The following is a 20,684-nucleotide window of genomic DNA, read 5'->3' as shown; positions in this document are numbered from 1 at the left end:
GTCTGAAGCTGTCTATAAATATATATATATATATATGTATGGGTGGCATGCAGAATGATGTCTAAGGTGTCTAGTACTCATCTTAATAATATGCTTTGACAATATAAACAAAATAATATATATATATTTTTTTGAATTTTAGAAAATGTTGAAATTTCAACAATTTTAAAGTTACAAAATTAAAGAAAATATTTTTACTTTTTATTTTTAAAATTAAGAAGATGGTATTATTTAATTTATTGGTCAAATTAGAAAAGCAATTTCTGAAAGAAAAAATGAAAATAAATCATAAATCACATTTTCAATGGGTGGTTCGACAAAGATTCAAAAGAGCAGTCGTCGTTGTGTTGTGACAACATATATACATATATATGTATATATGTATATGTATAAAAGGCAAAGCACTAGTTTCGTTCCCTTCGTTTACAACCTAATTGGTGGCACCCACTCTGTTCTTTACTTTCAATACATTGGAATTTGGGTAATACGCGACACACACACACACACACACACACACATATATATATATATATAGATTGTTGAATTATTTGTAATGGTTGTAATTTCTTTTACTATCTATGTAACTTGGAGATTTGCTCACTCCACTTGCCACTTAAGGTGTACAATTGATGAATTTAATAATCCACTATAAATTAATTTATTAAGGGCACTCACCGTGCACGACTCAGTTTATAATAACTTTCAAGTATATGTAATGATCTTGGTTATATTTCTAAACAAATGGATATATTTTTTTCTCTTAAATAACTTTTAAAAATTTTCAATAAAAAATATATTTTTAAAACTAAATAAGAAAATTGGTCAATTCTTATCAATTTGAAGATAAAGAAAGGAGTGGATTGTCTTGTGAAGTTAAAGACGTCGACCGACCTCTCACTAATGAACTCATGGTGTTATGTTGGTGTATGAAGATGTATATTGTAATAGCCTAGATCGGTGAGAGAGAGTGAGATGGACTGTTTGGATGGAATGGATGGAATCAATAGCTGGGATGTGAGCTTGGGATAGGTATAAAAAGGGGGCATCGGGCAGAGAGAGGGGAAAAGGAGAAGAAAAAAAAGAAAGGGGAAAATAGAGAGGCAAGGAGTGAGAGAGGGAGATGATTGCGAGAGAGGCAAAAATTGGAGATGAGTGCAGAAGGAGAACTGCTCAGAAGTTTGAGAAGGAGGTGAGGAGGATGGAAGCAAGAGATAAGAGAAATTTGAAAATTCTAAACTAGTTTAGGGCAAACCTAGTGAGATTGTGTGTACAGATTCATGGAGAGGCTCCTCGTCAAAGAGATAGAAGTAGAGGCGCGATGTTAGTTGAGGAAGTGAGAGAGGGGTTAAGGTCTAAGGGAAGAGAGGGAGTAAGCGGTAGAGAGGGGTGTACGTGTGGGCAGTCAGTTGTGTGAGGGAGAGAGTGAACGAGAGATGTCGTGAGGAGAGGAACGGAGCTTGTAGATGATCAATTGTGTGTAACCGAGGGGTGAGGTCACTGTGAGAGTGGAATGCATTGTTGTATAGGTGTAAGTATAGATAGCGGTGATCGGTGGCGAGTGTAGGTGCAATTATGTGCATGTAGGGCTACTTGCCGAGAACGAATCCTTCTGTTGTGCAAAGATGGTGGTTCGTGAGCTGTATGTGTGAAGCTGTAGGTGGAGTGGGGCTTACATGATACAATGGGTAGGTTGGGTACTCTGTGGTGTGTATGTATAGGTACATAGGTGTGGGAGGCCTTTTGGCCGATGTTGGGGGATTCTGGTATACTAGTGTGGAAATCAGTGGCACGTTGTGTGTGTGTTATGTGTGTAAGGCCATTGGCCGATGCTTGCAAATATGGATATGTCGATAGGATGCATAGTGACATGTTGTGTATATGGCCACTTCGTGGTCGATGGGCCATCCCCCTGGTCAGGTATGTGGGAGGCCGTGTGGCCGACGTTAGTGGAGTTCGGTGGGGCCATTCAGTGGTCGTAGGTGTGGGAATAGCGGTGTGTATTTGACGTTGTGGTGTGGTAGTGCACGGGGCCATGTAACGGCTGATATGAGGATTGTGTTTACTGTTGGGGTGGGGCCTCGAGATGCAGCGAGAGTGTGTGTGTGTGGTCTTGCTCGGCCGGTGTATGGTGAGAGCTATAATAGGGATGAGGTTGATGGAGAGGGTGTATGGGTGTGGCATATGGATTACTAGAATGGTGTCGAGTTGGTAAGTTGCTATAGTTAAAACAAAAGGGGTAGAGTGCAGGTCCGTTATGTGGTTGGGAGAACGAGGGGGCTAACGGTAAGGGGTTAGGTATGATTGGGAGGGAGTATTGTCGTTGTTTAATAGTTATCAAGGAAGAAAAACATAATGATAGAAATAAGAGAAATTATAGTAATGAGGGAGGTCATTTAATTGTCATTCATTAGTCTATTTTCAAAATTTCATCTTATTGGATTATACATACTCATTACTTTCAGTTCAGATGTTTTGAGGTGGGAACCGAAAATGGAGAGCTTAACAACGGAGCACCGGGCTTAAAAGTAGCAAGATGTTCTCAATCATAATGAGAAGTATTGGAATAGTGTTGGAACTTCTATGTATATGGTGATAGTTGAATAGTTTCTTTGATTATAGAGTTATTCATTATACGAGAATTGATTTTTTTGTTGAACTAATCGATATGTGTAATTTGATTAGAAAATTATAAATATTGTGTTTGGGGTGAAAGAATGAATAATATATAATTTTATAGTGGAAACCGTTTAGGGGTGTCACAGTTGGTATCAGAGTATCATCTTAAGGACAGAGAGTACTTAATAAGTTATAATACCTATTATCTTTCAATACAAAGAAGACTAATGCAGGGTGTTATAATGTAGGTAAACAAAGCAAAATAATGAAAAAAGGTAGGGGCCGACTCCGACAGAGATCGACATCCGCACCTCGGGAGATGCCTGCAGCATCCCACGGGACTTCGTCATTTTAGCAGGTGCCACTCTTTGCTTTTCAAGGGCCGCCCCTATTCACAGCGCTACCACTCGCCACTCATCCTAGACCACCCTAGGTGTCGCCGATGGGACAGACCTCTAGCCACCAAGATGATTTTAATCAGTTGTACAGAGTAGTAAAGAGTTTGGCCATCATGATTCAGGGGAGGGAATTAAGGCCAGAGCCATCTTTCTAAGTACATTAGAGTGCTGGCCAAGGAGGGGTGGACATGAGTAATGTTGAAAAATATCAAAGATTAAATCCCCCTACATTTAATAAAGGTTTCGACCCACTAGTTGCAGAAGATTGGATTAAGGAAACCGAGAAGTTATTTAATGTAATAGAGGTAACAACCGAACAAAAAGTACAACTAGTCACTTTCGTGTTGAGAGGATTTGCAGAACGTTGGTGGAATATGAAAAGAGGGGCTTTAATCCCTCCAGTGACTTAGGAAGTGTTCCTAGAAGTATTTAATAATGAATATTTTTTTGACTTTTTTAGACAGAGGAAAGAGACTGAATTTGCAGAGTTGCGTCAAAGGAAACTGTCAGTGGTAGAGTATGACGAGAAGTACATAGAATTGGGTCGTTTTTCTCTAGAAGTTATGCTGAATGAATGGAAGAAGGTTAGAAGATTTGAGAAAGGACTACGGCCAGAGTTGTATCAACAAGTGGTAGTGTTTGCCTTACCTACTTATCAGGCAATACTAGAGAAAACACAGTTGGTAGAAACTCTATACTAGGAGCAGATGGAAGAGGACCCCCCCCCCCCCCCCCCCACATTATAAGCGTGTACCACCACCCTCCGTCTAAATAGAGAAGAGGCAGAGGATAGTACATGATATGACCCTAAGACATTAGTTACAACCAAAGAATGCCGAGTGTACGCATTGTGGTTGTAGTCATGGTGATAGATTGTGCCCGAATTTTGGGCGTAGATGTTATAGATGTGGTAGTACAGGGTATTTGGTACGAGATTGTCCCAAACCCAGAGAGAATAACAGAGTGTTGGTTCCAGGCAGAGTGTTTGCCTTGACAACACAGGATGCAGAAGCCACTCCAGAGGTTATTCAAGGTACACTTTATATATCAGACCTTCTTGCTAAAGTTCTAATTGATCCAGGAGCAACAAATTCAATCACCTCGTATAAGTTTGCATCTAAACTGAAGGTAGAGCGGGTAAAGTTAGAGGGCATGCTCAGGGTAGCCATGCCAACTAGTGGCATCATGTATACGGATGTAGTGTATAAGTCATGTAAGGTAGAATAGCGGGGAAAAAACTAGGAGTGAACTTAATCTTGTTAGACATTAGAGATTTTGATGTAATATTGGGGATGGATTGGTTACGTACACATCATTCCCACGTAGATTGCTTTCGTAAGATAATTACTTTTGAAGCCCCTAATGAAGAACCTTTCTTTATGTAAAATAATATAATGGTTGTTTAGTATTGGTCTTTATTAAATTTGTGTTGTTGTGCACAGGCTACATCTAATGTATAATCTTTTGAATTATATTGATCATACAGCAAATATCTAATGAGTATGTTTGATAGGGAATGGGAGTAAAAAAGGCCACACTTCAGGATATACCAGTAGTTCGGGACTTTTCTGATGTATTTATGGACGACCTTCCAGGGTTACCGGTAGACAAAAAAGTTGAATTCACTATAGAATTACAACCCGAAACTCAACCAATCTCTAAAGCTCCATACCAGATGGTTATATCCGAATTGCTAGAACCGAGTAAACAACTACAGGAATTGTTAAATAAGAAGTTCATAAGGCCAAGTGTATCGCCATGGGGCGTGCCCGTGTTGTTTGTAAAGAAAAACAATGGGATGATGCGAATTTGTATAGACTACAGGGATTTGAATCAAGTAACAATCAAGAACAAATACCCACTTCCGAGAATAGATGACCTCTTTGATCAATACAGGGAGTGCAAGTGTTCTAAAAAATAGACCTTCGATTCGGATATCATCAACTAAAAATCAGGGCAGAGGATATAGTAAAGACGACCTTTTGCACCAAGTATAGACACTATGAATTTCTAGTCATGTCTTTTGGACTAACAAATGCCACTGCAGTATTCATGGAGTTGATGAACTAGGTGTTCCGACCCCCACTGTACTAGTATGTAATTGTGTTCATAGATGATATATTAATATACTCTAAAGATTCAGAGGAATACGCAGAACATCTCACAATAGTATTAACACTACTGCGGAGAGTCAAATTATATGCCAAGTTCAATAAATGTGAATTTTGTTAGATAAGATAGCCTTCTTAGGACATATAGAGTTAAGAGAGGGGATTTCAGTAGATCCATCAAAGGTAGAAGCAGTGGTAAAATGGGATAAACTAAGCACTGTAATAGAGGTTAGAAGTTTCTTGGGATTTGCGGGGTACTACCATCAGTTTGTAAAAGGGTTTTCGAGCATAGCAGCCCCACTCACCAAATTGACGAAAAAGAGTGCAAAATTTGAATGGAATGAAAATTGTGAGAACAGTTTTGAATAGCTCAAATGAAAACTCACTACTGCCCCCGTACTAGCTCTACCCTTGAGAAGTGGAGGCTACGTAGTCTACAGTGATTCTTCTGGTTTGGGTTTGGGGTGTGTATTAATGCAACATGGGAAGGTAATTACGTATGGTTCAAGACAACTAAAGGTGCATAAAGGAAGTTATCCGACTCAAGATTTGGAGTTGGCCACAGTGATATATGCCTTAAAGTTGTTGCAGCATTACCTATATAGGGAGACCTTTGATGTGTATATTGATCAATATGCAACAGAGGCAGTGGATGGATTTATTGAAGGACTTTGACTATCGAATACGTTATTAACCAGGAAAAAGGAATGTAGTAGCCGATGCTCTCAGTTGTAAGAATACTGAAACGTTGACCCATTTGATGGTGATAGAGTGGGAATTACGGGGGGACCATGCAGAGGGTGGAGATTCAGGGACCTCAACAGGGTAAGTATGTAGCCAGTTTGAGAGCCCAGCCGACCTTGGTTCAAAAAAATTAAGGAGTGTCAAATGGCCAATGTAGAGTTATAGTTGATCAAGGAAGGGGTGGAGCAAGGGAATTCAACTGATTTTAACCTATTTGGGGATGAAGTACTCAGATATAGGGGTAGGATGTGTGTTCCCAGTGTCAGGGAATTAAGGACAGAAATTCTCAAGGAAACCCACAACACAAGATTTGTCATGCACCCTAAGAGTACTAAAATGTATAGGGATATGCAAATTCATTATTGGTGGCAGAGGATGAGATGTGATATTGTTGATTATGTGTCAAAGTGTTTGATTTGTCAGTGTTTGATTTGTCAACATGTAAAGGCAGAACATCAGAAGCCCAGAGGGTTATGGCAACCGTTACCCATACTAGAGTGGAAGTGGGAGAACATCTCTACAGACTTTGTGACTAGTCTACCAAGGAACCGCCGGAGTCAGGATAGTATTTGGGTGATTGTGGATAGACTTACCAAATCCTCACATTTTTTAGCTATGAAGATTTCAGACTCGGTGGTCATCTTGCTTGTTTGTATGTGAGGGAACTAGTTAGACTTCATGGAATCCTTGTCTTTATTGTCTCATGACCCCAGGTTTACTTCGAGGTTTTGGAGAAGTTTACAGGCAACATTGGGTACGAAGTTGAACTTTAGTACGACTTTTCATCTCTAGACTGATGGACAGTCCAAAAGAACTATACAAGTGTTAGAAGAGATGTTACGAGCATGTGTTCTGGATATGGGAAAGAATTGGGAAGAGATGCTACCATTGATAGAGTTTACTTACAATAATAGTTATCATACTAGTCTTGGGATGACCCCCCCCCCCCCCTCCTTATGAAGCTCTTTATGGTAGGCTCTGTAGGTCGCCGATTTATTGAAATGAGGTAGGAAAAAAATAGTTACTGGATCCAGAGCTAGTGGAGGAGACGACTGCTAAGATATCAGTAATAAGAAAGAACGTATAAGTTGTTCAAAGTAGGCAGAAAGGGTATGCAGATAATAGAAGGAGGGATCTAGTGTTTGAAGTGGGTGGTCATATATTTTTAAGGGTGTCACGCATGAAGGGTTTGTTGAGATTCGGAAAGAATGGGAAACTGATTCCCCATTTTATCGGGCCTTTTGAGATTTTGGAAATGGTGGGTTCAGTGACTTACTGGATAGCCCTCCCTCTGAGGTATGTGGGGATGCATGATGTGTTTCATGTTTCAATGTTACGTAAGTATCAAGCTGATCTGATACATATTATACACCATGAGTTGTTACCCTTGAAGAAAGACTTGACGTATGAAAAAAAACTATTGTGTATCATTGAACAACAAGAGAGGAAATTGAGAAGTGGGACAATATCAATGGTGAAAGTACTATGTCAACATCACTCGGAAGAGGAGGCAACTTGGGAATGGGAGGACCAGATGAGAACCAACTATCCATAACTTTTTCCAGGTAATGTAGTCTAACGAAATTTGGGGGAACAAATTTCTTTTAAAGGGAGAGAATTGTAATAGCCTAGATCGATGAGAGAGAGTGAGATGGACTGTTAGGATGGAATGGGTGGAATCAACGCTTGTGATGTGAGATTGTGATAGGTATAAAAAGGGGGCATCGAGCAGAGAGAGGGGAAAAAGAGAAGAAAGAAAAGAAAGGGAAAAACAGAAAGGGTAGGAGTGAGTGAGAGAGAGAGATGATTGCGAGAGAGGCAGAAATTGAAGGTGAGTGCAGAAGGAGAACTGTTCAGAAGTTTGAGAATGAGGTGAGGTCACGGTAGCTTTGGGAGATAGAGAAGGATGAAGGAAAGAGGTAAGAGAAATTTGAAATTTCTAAACTAATTTAGGGCAAACTGGTGAGATTGTGTGTACAGATTCATGGAGAGGCTCCTTGTCAAGGAGATGGAAGTAGAGGTGCGGTGTTAACTGAGGAAGTGAAAGAGGGGTCGAGGTTTGAAGGAAAAGAGGGACTAAGTGATAGAGAAGAGTGTACGTGTGGGTAGTTAATTGTGTGAGGGAGAGGAGTGAACGAGAGATGTCATGAGGACAAGAAAGGAGCTTGTGGATGATGAGTTGTGTGTAACTGAGGGTGAGGTCACTGTGAGAGTGGGATGCATTGTTGTATAGGTGTAAGTATAGATAGCGGTGATCGGTGGCTAGTGTAGGTGTAATTGTGTCCGTGTAGGGCTACTTGCCGAGAATGAATCCTTCTGTTATGCAGGGATGGTGGTTCGTGAGTTGTATGTGTGAAACTGTAGGTGGAGTGGGGCTTACATGATGCAGTGGGTAGGTTGGGTACTTTGTGGTGTGTATGTATAGGTATTTAGGTGTGGGAGGCCTCTTCGCCGATGTTGGGGGATTCTGGTATACTAGTGTGGAAATCAGTGGCACGTTGTGTGTGTGTGAGGCCTTTGGCCGATGCTTGCAAATATGGATGCGTCGATAAGATGCGTAGTGACATGTTATATGTATTGCCATTCCGTGGTCGATGGAGCATCCCCCTGGTCAAGTATGTGGGAGGCCATATGGCCGATATTAGTGGAGTTCGATGGGGCCATTCAGTGGTCGTAGCCGCAGGAATAACGGTGTGTATTTGACGTTGTGGTGCGGTAGTGCATGGAGTCATGTAACGGCCGATATGAGGATTGTGTTTATTATCGGGGAGGGGTCCCGAGATGCAGCGAAAGTGTGCGTGTGTGGTCTTGGTCGGGCGGTGCGTGGTGAGAGGTATGATAGGGATGAGGTTGATGGAGAGGATGTATGGGTGTGGCATATGGACTACTAGAATGGTGTCGAGTTGGCAAGTTGTTGTGGTTAAAACAAAACGGGTAGAGTGCGGGTCCGTTATGTGGTTGGAAGAACGAGGGGCTAACGGTAAGGGGTTAGGTAGGATTCGAAGGGAGTAGTGTCATTGTTTAATAGTTATCAAGAAAGGAAAACATAATGATAGAAATAAGAGAAATGATAATAAGGAGGGAGGCCATTTAATTGTCATTCATTAGTTTATTTTTAAAATTTCATCTTATTGGGTTATATATACTCATTACTCTTATTCCAGATACTTTGAGGCGGGAATCAAAATGGAGAGCTTAGCAACAGAGCACCGGGCTTAAAAGTAGCAAGATATTCTCAATCATGATGAGACATAGTAATACACTTACAGTATTGGAATAGTGTTAGAACTTCTATGTGTATAATGATAGTTGAATAGTTTTTTTTTTATTATAGAATTATTCATTGTACGAGAATTGATTTCTTTATTTAACTAATGAATATGTGTGATTTGATTAAAAAATTATAAATATTATATTTGGAGTGAAAGAATGAATAGTGTATAATCTTATAATAGAAACCGTTTAGGAGTGTCACATATATGAAGATGAAGAAACTTAAAGATGAAGGGAAAAAGTGGGTGCTTGTCAGTAGAATGTGTGTTTTAGATTTTAAGAATTTTCAGGTTCTCTAATATATTTTCAAATTTTTTATAAATTTTAATATATAATATTTTATAAAATACATACAAAGTACCTGGTTGGATTTGGACAGATTTTAAAATATAAAATTGAACTCGCCTCACATTTGTGAAGTAGATTAAAGAGCTCAGCCTAATCCATACTAGTTTGATTCAAAGTCGGTTAAAACCTATAACAGTCTCCAACATGATGGATGGCTTTCGTAGGTCATATATTTTCTTTTTTTCCTTAATATCTAATTGTAAATAAATATATTTTTTATCGTCAGAAAAAGACAAACATTGCAATTTTCAAATTGTTTTTATCTAACGACTAGTTTTCTTATCTAATCTATAAATATCTTTCAACTAATTAAAAAAAGAGTGAGTGAAAAAGAATAAAAAAGCAACAAATTGACTATCATTTGAAAATTTTCTCTCCTCCTCTTTTAACCTACATGACAAATTATTTATTTTTAAAGAAAAAGTCTTAAGATAACATTTTAAAGTTTTTTTTTACTATGGAATACACTTAAACTCTTCAAAGATGATTTCATAAAGAAATTCAACAGAAAATTTTTTTCTTTGACAGAAAATGGATTTTTCTCAAGTTTATTATTTTGATATTATGTTCTTTTTTATAAAAGAATCATTGGTATTACTTTATAAAAATAAGTTTTTAATTATTCTTCACTTGATTTTTAAAAAAGATTGTGCATGTGACGTCGATGAGTAAAATGATGATCAAAGAGCTTCTTGCTTTAATATATTTACTCTAGCTAAAGAGTATAAGTACATTGTGCTGAAGATATTCATATTGTAATGAGAATGTTATCAGGACTTAATATTATATAAAGTCTAGTTAGATAACTTTGTCTTATGCAACCATTTTTAATCCTTTTATGTTTGTGCCAAAAACAAACAAGTGTATATGGTTGCTTGTGAGCCGACAAAAAATTAAAATTAACCTATGCTTGTGTCAAGACCAAACAAGTATATACAGTTACTTGTGGGACAGAAAAAAAAGACTAGTTACTTGTGATCTAGAGACAAAACAAGTTGTACATAGTTGTTTGAAAGCCAAGGAAAACAAGACCAATTTTTGTGATTCGAAGATAAAACAAGCTACAACAGTTTAGTCGAGAGCAAGGTATAAAATAAGCACTTTGATAAAGCTATTAGTGAAAATGATTGCTCGATGAGAGGATGTAGGCATGAGTTGTTGAACCTCTATAAATACTGTGTGTATTTAGTCTTTTCTTACCCATTTACTTTAGTTGTTGTGCAAGGTATATTTGATTGTTGCAATTGTGTTGGTTTGACTTTGGACTTAGTTGCATGATTACCTTGTTCATCGTCATACATCTAAATGTACATGCATGTTTTAATGATATAGTAGGTTAAGTTGAAGATGGATACGAATAATATATATCAGGTTGCTTGATGGTCTTTAAATCCTATAGAAAGAGAACAAGCTATTGCTTCATCCATTAATTGGTACTTCGTAGAATGTGAAATAATGTATGAAAAAGTATTTATCATAGTATTTGGGTACTAATAACCTTTAATAAGTTAATAAAATGAATGTTTTGTAGAAGTTTTTAACACAAGGCTTTCAAAATAAATATTGAAAAAAGAAACTTGCAAAAACAAAAATACCCAAAAATTCAATTCATTTCCCTTCTTAAGTTACCACACAATCAAGGTTAACAAGTACGATCTACACAAGTCTCTAATTTAGTAATTTAATTATCAAGGGAAAAAACCAAACTAATAACATTTGATAACGCCATATATAAATTTAAATTAGTATCTCTCAAAAAAGTAGTTTAAGAAATTCCTTAATCATACATAAGATAGAAAATTAGTCATATCTCAATCCTTGATCTATTAGATGACATGTATTTTCCTAAAGTGTCAAAAATGTCTTGTAAACATCATTTTTTTTTTCTCCTTTTCATTTTCCTTTGCTAGTATTGTATCGTAGTAAATTCAGTTATTGTCTTTTAATATAAGTTCTTGTTCTCTATTTTTTCTACGTCAAGTCAAACTAAATCTAATTTTATCTTAGTGGCTCTCCTTTAACTCGTAAAAAATGAGAAAGACGTTGAGTAATAAAGCTAATAAAAAGTGAGTACCATGTTGTTTGTTGGTATTATCGTGTTAGTACATTAATTTAGACATAACAAGATAGAAGAAGGAGGAAGAAGATTAAACTTAAAGGACGAGAGATACCATAAATAAAAAATGAGAAACTAATAAGAAAGTAAGAGTCGGAGTAAATAGAAGGTTCAATAACTTGAGAAGAGAAGAGGACACATTTTTAACTTTTTAGGGTTTTTTAGTCCAACTTTGTTATGCATATAATATATCTATATATAGCAATCAATATATATTAATTTATTTTTAACAATTATTTACTTGGACAAGAATTGTACTAGGTTAAGACTACTTCTTTTACTCCATATAACACGAAGGGTTGATTATCAAACATATATCTGGAATTGAGTTTTACATAAAATTAAGGAGTGTAAATATCTAAAATTAAAAGAATATTTTTAATATTGTAATTAAATTAAGACTAATCTTGGTTTAACTTTATTATAAATTAATTAAAACACTAACCCAATAAAAAGACGCCAAATCAACAACATAAGACTTATATCGGTTATTAGCTGTCACATCAAACCACGTCACCTCACCTCACCAGCTCCGCCGTTATAAAAAATTCACCGAGGATGGTACCGAGAAATTTCCTCCTGATTTTTCTTTTAAATTTAAAATCAACTCAGCCTAATTATCGTCGCTATAATTTGATTTCTACCAGCAAAAAAGCAACAGGAAGAAGAGGGGAGAGACAGAGACATACACATAGGGATAGAGATAGTGGTGGGAGTAGTGCGCCCCTCGATGCGAGCGTGAGAAAGAAGATCGCCATTGAATTGAATGAGCTCTCTCTTTTTACGCTTGTTTTCCATTTCACTTTTGTTTTCTCGAGAAACAAACACCGGCGAACCTTTCGTGATAACTGAATCAAACTCGGTAATCTCCAAAATCTTAAAGACTTTCTTGTTCTCAGTGATTTTCGTTTTGTTTCATTTCATTTTTCTTATTTTTTCTGCATCTTTTTTTTTTTAAAAAAAATTTCACATATTCGATTTTCGGTGCTTTCAAACTCGGTAATCTCCAAAATCTTATACTTGTTCCAGTGATATTTTCGTTTTGTTTCGTTTCATTTTAATACAGTTTCATATTTTGTCTGCATGTTTTTTTTTTTAAATTTCACATATTCGATTTTCAGTGATTTGGCGGTTGGATTTTTTCCCGGGGAAGTCCTGCGAGAAAATTTCAACTTCGATTTCGCAAATGGGGAAAGGTGGCCAAGACTACGGTAAGCAAGAAATCATTAGCCGAAGACAGACTGATCCAGAGGCTTTCCCTGCTTGGGGTAAAGATGTTCAGGAGTGCGAGAAATACTACCGAGTGAACCGGAGATTGGGCCTGTCGACAGCCGAAGTCGAAGAGAGGCGTAAGATCTATGGTTTCAATGAGTTGGAGAAACACGAAGGCCCATCGATTTGGAGTTTAGTCATCGAACAATTTAATGACACTCTAGTTCGGATCTTACTCGTTGCGGCGGTTATTTCCTTTGTGCTTGCTTGGTATGATGGTGACGAAGGCGGTGAAATGGGAATAACTGCGTTTGTTGAGCCTCTCGTCATATTCTTGATTCTGATTGTTAACGCGATCGTCGGGGTTTGGCAAGAGAATAACGCCGAGAAGGCTCTAGAAGCGTTAAAAGAGATTCAATCGGAGCACGCGGCGGTGATTCGTGAAGGGCGTAAGATCCCTGACTTGTCTGCGAAAGAGCTTGTGCCGGGTGATATCGTGGAGCTTAAAGTAGGCGATAAGGTGCCTGCGGATATGCGAGTAGTGGAGCTGATTAGCTCGACGCTGAGGGTGGAGCAGGGATCGCTCACTGGAGAGAGTGAGGCCGTGAATAAGACCAACAAGGCAGTCTCCAGTGATGCTGATCTTCAAGGGAAGAGATGCATGGTTTTTGCAGGGACGACTGTTGTGAATGGGAATTGCTTATGTTTGGTCACGCACACTGGCATGGATACTGAAATTGGTAAGGTTCATGCGCAGATTCACGTGGCGTCACAGAGCGAGGAGGATACACCATTGAAAAAGAAGCTGAATGAGTTTGGGGAGGTGCTAACTATGATAATTGGAGTCATATGCGTGTTTGTGTGGCTGATTAACGTTAAATACTTCCTTACTTGGGAGTATATTAATGGATGGCCGAGAAACTTTAAGTTTTCTTTTGAGAAATGCACGTACTATTTCGAGATTGCCGTGGCATTGGCTGTGGCCGCAATTCCTGAAGGTTTGCCGGCAGTAATCACGACGTGCTTAGCTCTTGGCACCCGTAAGATGGCTCAAAAAAACGCCCTTGTGCGTAAGCTCCCCAGTGTTGAAACCCTAGGTTGTACGACGGTGATTTGTTCTGATAAGACCGGAACTCTGACTACCAATCAGATGGCTGTGGCGAAACTTGTAGCCATGGGTCGCACGGCTGATAGATTCAGGAGTTTTAAGGTTGATGGAACCACATATGATCCCCGCGATGGGCAAATACATGACTGGCCTACAGGTCGCTTGGATGCTAATCTTCAAATGATTGCGAAGATAGCTGGCGTTTGCAATGATGCTGGTATTTCTCAGTCAGAGCATAAGTTTGTAGCCCATGGAATGCCTACTGAAGCAGCTCTAAAGGTAGTACACACTTAGCGTTTCTCATATTCGTGTATTTTATTGAGGTATTTGTTCTCTTTTTATTAGTGAAGGTTCCCGATGACTCCTGCAGGGGACATGACAGAGGTCTTTAGTAAATGCATTCAGTAAAATGAGAACGTCTACTCTTATTGAAACTAGCCAGTTAAGATGTCAAATTAGTGAAGCTGAAATTTATTATTTTTTCTTTCTTGTCATTCAGGTTCTAGTTGAGAAAATGGGCCTTCCGGAAGGGGCAACCGGCTGCAATGATCTTCTACGTAAGTTGAGACTTGTTGGACCCTTTTTTTTTTCTCTTTTCATTCTTAATGTTTCCCTTTGAATTTGACTTGCTTTATTTTCTATATCAAAAGGCTGTTGTCAGTGGTGGAATGAATATGCACGTCGGGTTGCTACTCTAGAGTTTGATCGTGATAGAAAGTCCATGGGTGTTATCGTCGACTCCCGTGCAGGCAAGAAATCACTCTTAGTGAAGGTGGGTTTTGTTCTTGTCCTGACTATTGGAAAATTATTGTGAAATTTCTATTACAATCTTCCTTCTCTGAATTTTTATTGCGTATGAGTTCCATTGATTGATGGATATTCTTTGTCATGGAAAGAACCAGTTATTTTCAAGTCCATAACATTCCCCATTATGCATATCAAATGCGAAACAGATAATTTTGAAGTGTTCAGCATCTTCTTGAGAAGATTTACGTTTGTTTTAGAAGAGAAGTGTTCAGAATCTCTTAATCCCGCATGCATGGTAGGATTTTATTATATCAAAATTAGGTTGTAGAGGATTCTTGTTACTCCTGTCTCGTAGCTGTGATGTGGTATTATTGTACATATTAAGTTGCAGGCTATAAGGGCCATGCTTATTCTGAGAAATAAGAACAGGTAGTCTTTCTAGAGTTTGATTCTGGACTGTGTAGCAGCAGTCTGTGACTGTAGACAGTCAAGTATTCCCTAACTTCATATTCATTCCGAGATTTTTTAATCAGTTTCTTGTGTGATAATCACTAATAATGCAGGGTGTCTGCATATAGGGGATCTTTTGTGACATTAGCATGTAATTGTGAAAGCTGCACCGGAGTTATAATATCAATTGCTAATTTGACAGGGTGCTGTAGAAAATTTATTGGAGAGAAGCACAAAGATGCAGTTGCTTGATGGTTCTGTTGTCCCCCTCGATCAACATTCGAGGGGGCTTATCCTAGAAGCACTTAATGATATGTCTTCCGGTGCATTAAGATGTTTGGGTTTTGCATACAAAGATGAGCTGCCTGAATTTGAAACCTACGATGGTAGTGAAGATCACCCTGCTCATGAGCTTCTTCTTAAACCATCCAACTATTCATCAATTGAAAGTGGACTAACTTTTGTTGGTTTGGTTGGACTGAGGGTAAGTCGAAAAAGAAAAACTGGGATCCATGCCTTTTGTTTCCTGTTCAAATCCTTTGTTGTTTCTCCAATGACACTTGGTTGTACCTTTTTAATTTTCTCAGGATCCTCCTCGGAAAGAGGTTTACCAGGCAATTGAGGATTGCAGAGCAGCTGGCATCCGTGTGATGGTGATAACAGGAGATCACAAGAATACGGCTGAAGCTATCTGTTGTGAGATTGGTGTATTTGGAATTAGTGAAGACATCAGTTCAAGGAGTTTAACGGGAAAAGAGTTCATGGAGCTGCATAATCAGAAAGCACACTTGAGACAAAGTGGTGGGCTTTTGTTTTCTAGGGCTGAGCCAAGACACAAACAAGAGATAGTGAGGTTGCTGAAAGAAGATGGAGAGGTTGTTGCCATGACTGGTGATGGAGTAAATGATGCACCTGCCTTGAAACTGGCTGATATTGGGATTGCAATGGGCATATCCGGCACAGAGGTATTTCATCTTTCATCAGCTGTTATCTCATGATTTCTTTTGAAGGCATATTTCATCTCTTTGTTGTAGACAAATAAATATAAAACAATGGAAATGCTAAGAAAATTAAGGTAGTGTTGGTATTGCAAAAATTATAGCACTGCACTCCAGGATATTGTTCAACTCTTTTTCTGAGAAAAAATACAGAACTGAACAGCATAAAAACTTTTGTTTTGAACAACTTTGTTACTGAGAAACACTGTTCTATACTAAATTGGAGAACAAATTTATTTATTTATTTGAAATTCCAGCCCCAAAAACTAACTAGGACTGAGGAAGGGGCCCCCATGTTAGAATTCTTCTAACCGGCTTCGTGCAGAAAGCCAATCCTATTCCTCCGTGCCTCAATCCACTCATGCGGAACTGTCGCATTCTCTCTTAGGGTAGGCTTAAAGCACTCCTGCCCTTGGCCATCCCATGTTCATTAAGGCATGATTTGGCCTTCCTGATGCAACTCTATTGATTGGGATGATGGTGGAAGGTAGAGAGGAGAGGGGGATGATGAATTTTTATCTTAAATTCTTTTTTAATTTCATTTAATGATTTGATTGAGTGGATTAATTAGCTTATTAAACTTATTAATGAATTAAACTTAACTTGTGTTATTTCAAAAAAAAAAACTTATGTTTAGCTTACTTATTATAGAATGATTAATAACTCAAGAAACAATTATTTTTTATTTAATTTATTAATTTCCTTCTAAATTTATTTACTAATTGATTAAATTTAATTCATTTTTATAACTTAAAAGAATGTAAGATTTGATTTAATACTCTTAAAGACAGAATAATTGAACTTTAAATATTGTAAGGGTATTTAAGTATATAGTCTATCTTCTCATGTTCATTGACCAAAAAACGTAAAATCAAATTTGTACCATCCAGTGCTATGTAGTCCTGTTTGTTTCTTTTGCAACCTCCAAACATCATACTAATTTAATTAGTCCTGTTTGTTTCTATCTTATGTTGTTTTCTTTATCAAATGCATACCACACTACGTAAGCAATAACCAGATTATCTTATGTTGAAGTTTAACAGCATGGTCAGATTATTTTTAATTGGAGTACAGACGATTAGCTGTGGGTTGCATAGGTTAGAGGAGTGATGGTGGCTTTGGAACTCTGGAACTGGTTACAGGCCTATACAATGCAATAACCAGATTTATCAGAATATATTCCCCATAATTATTGTCGTTAATGACATCCCCATTTACCTTGCTGTTCTGTTGTGTTAGTGTAAATTATTTAGTTGCTTTTTTGTTGGTGGTTCCTCATCAGCTTAAATCTAAATACTCAACTTTTAATTTTCTCTCTTTGCAGGTTGCAAAAGAAGCATCAGACATGGTGTTGGCAGATGATAACTTCAGTACAATAGTGGCTGCTGTTGGGGAGGGTAGATCTATCTACAATAATATGAAGGCTTTTATCAGGTTTGCTTGTTCATTCTACAAATCTGTTTGGTGCCAGATGGTTCAATTTTTTTACTGTATATTTTCCAAACCCTCAGCAATTTCCAAATTTATTATCATTATTATATGTGTGCTTTGAACTGCTATGAAAGCTGATGTTTTAGGTTTTAATGCGTACATCTGTATGGAGACTTATTTCCTGCACTCTCAATGGTTCAGGGAATACAAACAAATTGAATAGAAATTGGAATAAAAATATTATTCCATGTCCAGTTCAAGTTGATTGTTTTTTATTCTTACCATAATCATTAGGGGTACAAGTACATATTTTGGTTGAAGTTATGAATAAAGGGATTTCATTATGTATTAGATACGTAAGTTATGACTCATACATATTAACTAATTAAATTCATGAAATTAATGGAAATGAAACAGGTTTTAACCAAATACAAGTTAAGTGGTTCCTGGACTTTGGAAAAATTGATAAAATGGCTTAGCAGGCATTTCAAATTTTTTTTGGGGTGAATAACTGACTAATGATTATTCTGGAGAAAGTCCGATTTAGAAGAAAGTACCTGTGTTAGAGTAGTTTGTTCCTCTTATATCTTCATGTTGCTTGATGGGTGTGTGAATCTTTCTTTTGTATAATTAACTTCCATTGAGAAAATAATTTTCTAAGTTCCTGATACTTATCTTAACTCTTTCTGGGTTATTTTTCTAGCTCATGTAACTCTGGTGCATAAAGTTCTACTTCATTTTCGTCCACTGAATATTAGGGCATGATGGTGTTACTGTACAAATAAATTACATTCTAAACTGCATATTTGGAGAAATTGTGGCGTAACCAATGCTTTGTATTAATTATGTTTATTAATAGGTCATTTGTCATTGTTTCATAAATTAAACTGTATTCCCTGACAAATTTCCAGTAACAACCATGAAATGTCACTCTCCTGAATTGTATTGTTTCAAGTTTAAACCTCGGGTATTGTAGATTTGTATTGATCATGAAACCTTTCTGTATTTTTTAATTTGTTCTTGTCTTCTCGTTACCAGTTATATCTTAAGATATACCAGGACATGTGTTAATTTTCATTTATGATTTGAACTGCTTTTCAGGTACATGATCTCTTCAAATATTGGTGAGGTTGCCTCAATTTTTTTGACGGCGGCTTTAGGTATCCCTGAAGGCCTGATTCCTGTCCAGCTTCTGTGGGTCAATCTTGTTACTGATGGACCACCTGCAACAGCATTAGGATTCAATCCTCCAGACAAAGATGTAATGAAGAAGCAGCCTCGTAGAAGTGATGATTCACTTATCACTGCGTGGATTTTATTCCGCTATCTGGTAATTCATTTGCAAACTTCTAGACATCTAAAAACAGAATCAACTTCATTTTGGAAAATCTCTTAGCAGAGTTGTTAAGATTTATTTGGAAGTGAAACTGTCACTTTATCTATTGCAATACTCTGCAGGTAATAGGTTTGTATGTGGGGATAGCTACCGTTGGCATATTTATCATCTGGTATACACATGCTTCCTTCTTGGGAATTGACCTGAGTGGGGATGGGCACACCCTTGTCACCTATTCTCAGCTTTCCAACTGGGGACAATGTTCAACATGGGAGAATTTTTCTGTTTCACCCTTCACAGCTGGGAATCAGGTCTTCTCTTTCAGTAATCCCTGTGATTATTTCCAGGCTGGCAAAATAAAAGCAATGACACTCTCCCTTTCTGTGTTGGTTGCTATTGAAATGTTCAACTCCCTCAATGCCCTTTCTGAGAATGGAAGTCTCTTAACAATGCCTCCATGGGTCAATCCTTGGCTCCTTGTAGCCATGTCTGTCTCATTTGGCCTACACTTCCTTATCCTATATGTCCCATTCTTGGCTCAAGTATTTGGGATTGTACCTCTAAGCTTCAACGAGTGGCTGCTGGTTTTAGCTGTTGCATTGCCAGTTATATTAATTGATGAGGTGCTAAAATTTGGGGGAAGATGTGCTAATGGAGCTCAAAGATCTGCCAGAAGGATATCTTCAAAACGCAAGTCAGATTGAGGCCACAATTCATCATAAGTTCATGCAAGATTCTAATACGTTCATGCAGGAGTTGTTTTGTCCTGGTGCCAAGTGAAATGGTAATCTTACACGGGCAAATTTTTATCAGTTTTGTTAGTCGACAGACCTATAATCCTCAGCCCATTTATTGCAAACGGATATTCTGGGGTGCCAGGAACTGGCAGTGTTTTCCCTCCCCACACCCACTAAGTTTTATGAAACAAAACTCATTCTTTTACTGTTAGAGGAATTCAACAAATTTTGCAGTTCAACTGTGTTCAACTTGCTACTTGGTTGACTTGCCGAGGGAAAAGACTTACCAAAGATAGGTTCTTCAAGAATTCAATTTGCTGACAGCTAATTTTATTCATTCGTGCGATTGACTTCTGCTTCCTTTGTTGCCAGTTTTAGATCTTGTAGCAACTCAACATGGAGCTCCTAGCTGTTACATTGGGAATGCCTGTTTTAGCAGCTCGACAAATCACTGATTGCGGTCACACTAAACATCATATATTGAAATGCCTGCTAAAGTAACCTTCCTAAACATCAGATCATAATAGCTCTAAACACATATGTTATACAAATGGTTTTTCTTTGTATTTGCATGGGTTGCTTTAATCAGGAGCTGCACTCTTGAGAAGGATGAGCTTAAATAATTTGATGTCATCACCTATTACCAGATTTAGCCATATGGTTTAGCTTAAACCGAATCTTCCATGCTTCACGGTACAGCTTGCTTCTTGGGTTTAACTAAACTATTAGATCATGTCCGAAGCCAATCAAGTTGATAAATTTCCAGACGTTTCTAACACCTTGGTTCATGTCAGTATTTTTGATTGTGCAAGAAATGTTTCCATGGAGGTAATGACCGAATTAAATTACTAATTTAAATGTTTGTAGCACTAAATTGTTTAGAGAGGAGAAAATAAATGAAGAGTTAAATTTGAATAGTATATAGATATATATATTTTCCTATTGATAGTATAATGCTCTAAAGCTGAGACCAAATGAAAAAATTAAATTAGTTGGACTTAAATACATCATCTACGTAGCTAAAATTATTATAGAAAAGATGATATATTTTGACCCAAC

At 37.6% G+C, this 20,684-nt stretch overlaps 2 protein-coding genes across 2 annotated transcripts; both read left to right on the top strand.

Moving 5' to 3' along the window:
* Positions 1 to 7,049: 7,049 nt before the first annotated feature.
* On the top strand, positions 7,050 to 7,424 carry LOC148240402 (uncharacterized). The gene has a single exon (XM_088209771.1). It carries the CDS (start codon positions 7,050 to 7,052, stop codon positions 7,422 to 7,424), a length of 375 nt encoding a protein of 124 aa, XP_088065897.1.
* Positions 7,425 to 12,222: 4,798 nt separating this feature from the next.
* On the top strand, positions 12,223 to 20,302 carry LOC110809862 (calcium-transporting ATPase 4, endoplasmic reticulum-type-like). The gene is made up of 9 exons (XM_022035827.2): positions 12,223 to 12,468; positions 12,728 to 14,205; positions 14,426 to 14,483; positions 14,577 to 14,698; positions 15,326 to 15,607; positions 15,711 to 16,088; positions 17,446 to 17,555; positions 18,654 to 18,882; positions 19,011 to 20,302. The coding sequence occupies exons 2-9, from the start codon at positions 12,793 to 12,795 to the stop codon at positions 19,590 to 19,592; spliced, it is 3,174 nt and encodes a 1,057-aa protein (XP_021891519.1). The 5' UTR covers positions 12,223 to 12,468; positions 12,728 to 12,792; the 3' UTR covers positions 19,593 to 20,302.
* The last annotated feature ends 382 nt before the right edge of the window (positions 20,303 to 20,684 follow it).

Source organism: Carica papaya, chromosome 8 (assembly GCF_054855325.1).
Source record: "Carica papaya isolate Zhongbai chromosome 8, ASM5485532v1, whole genome shotgun sequence".
In the NCBI taxonomy this organism is placed as follows: domain Eukaryota; kingdom Viridiplantae; phylum Streptophyta; class Magnoliopsida; order Brassicales; family Caricaceae; genus Carica; species Carica papaya.
This window is presented reverse-complemented; position numbering and strand designations above follow the sequence as displayed.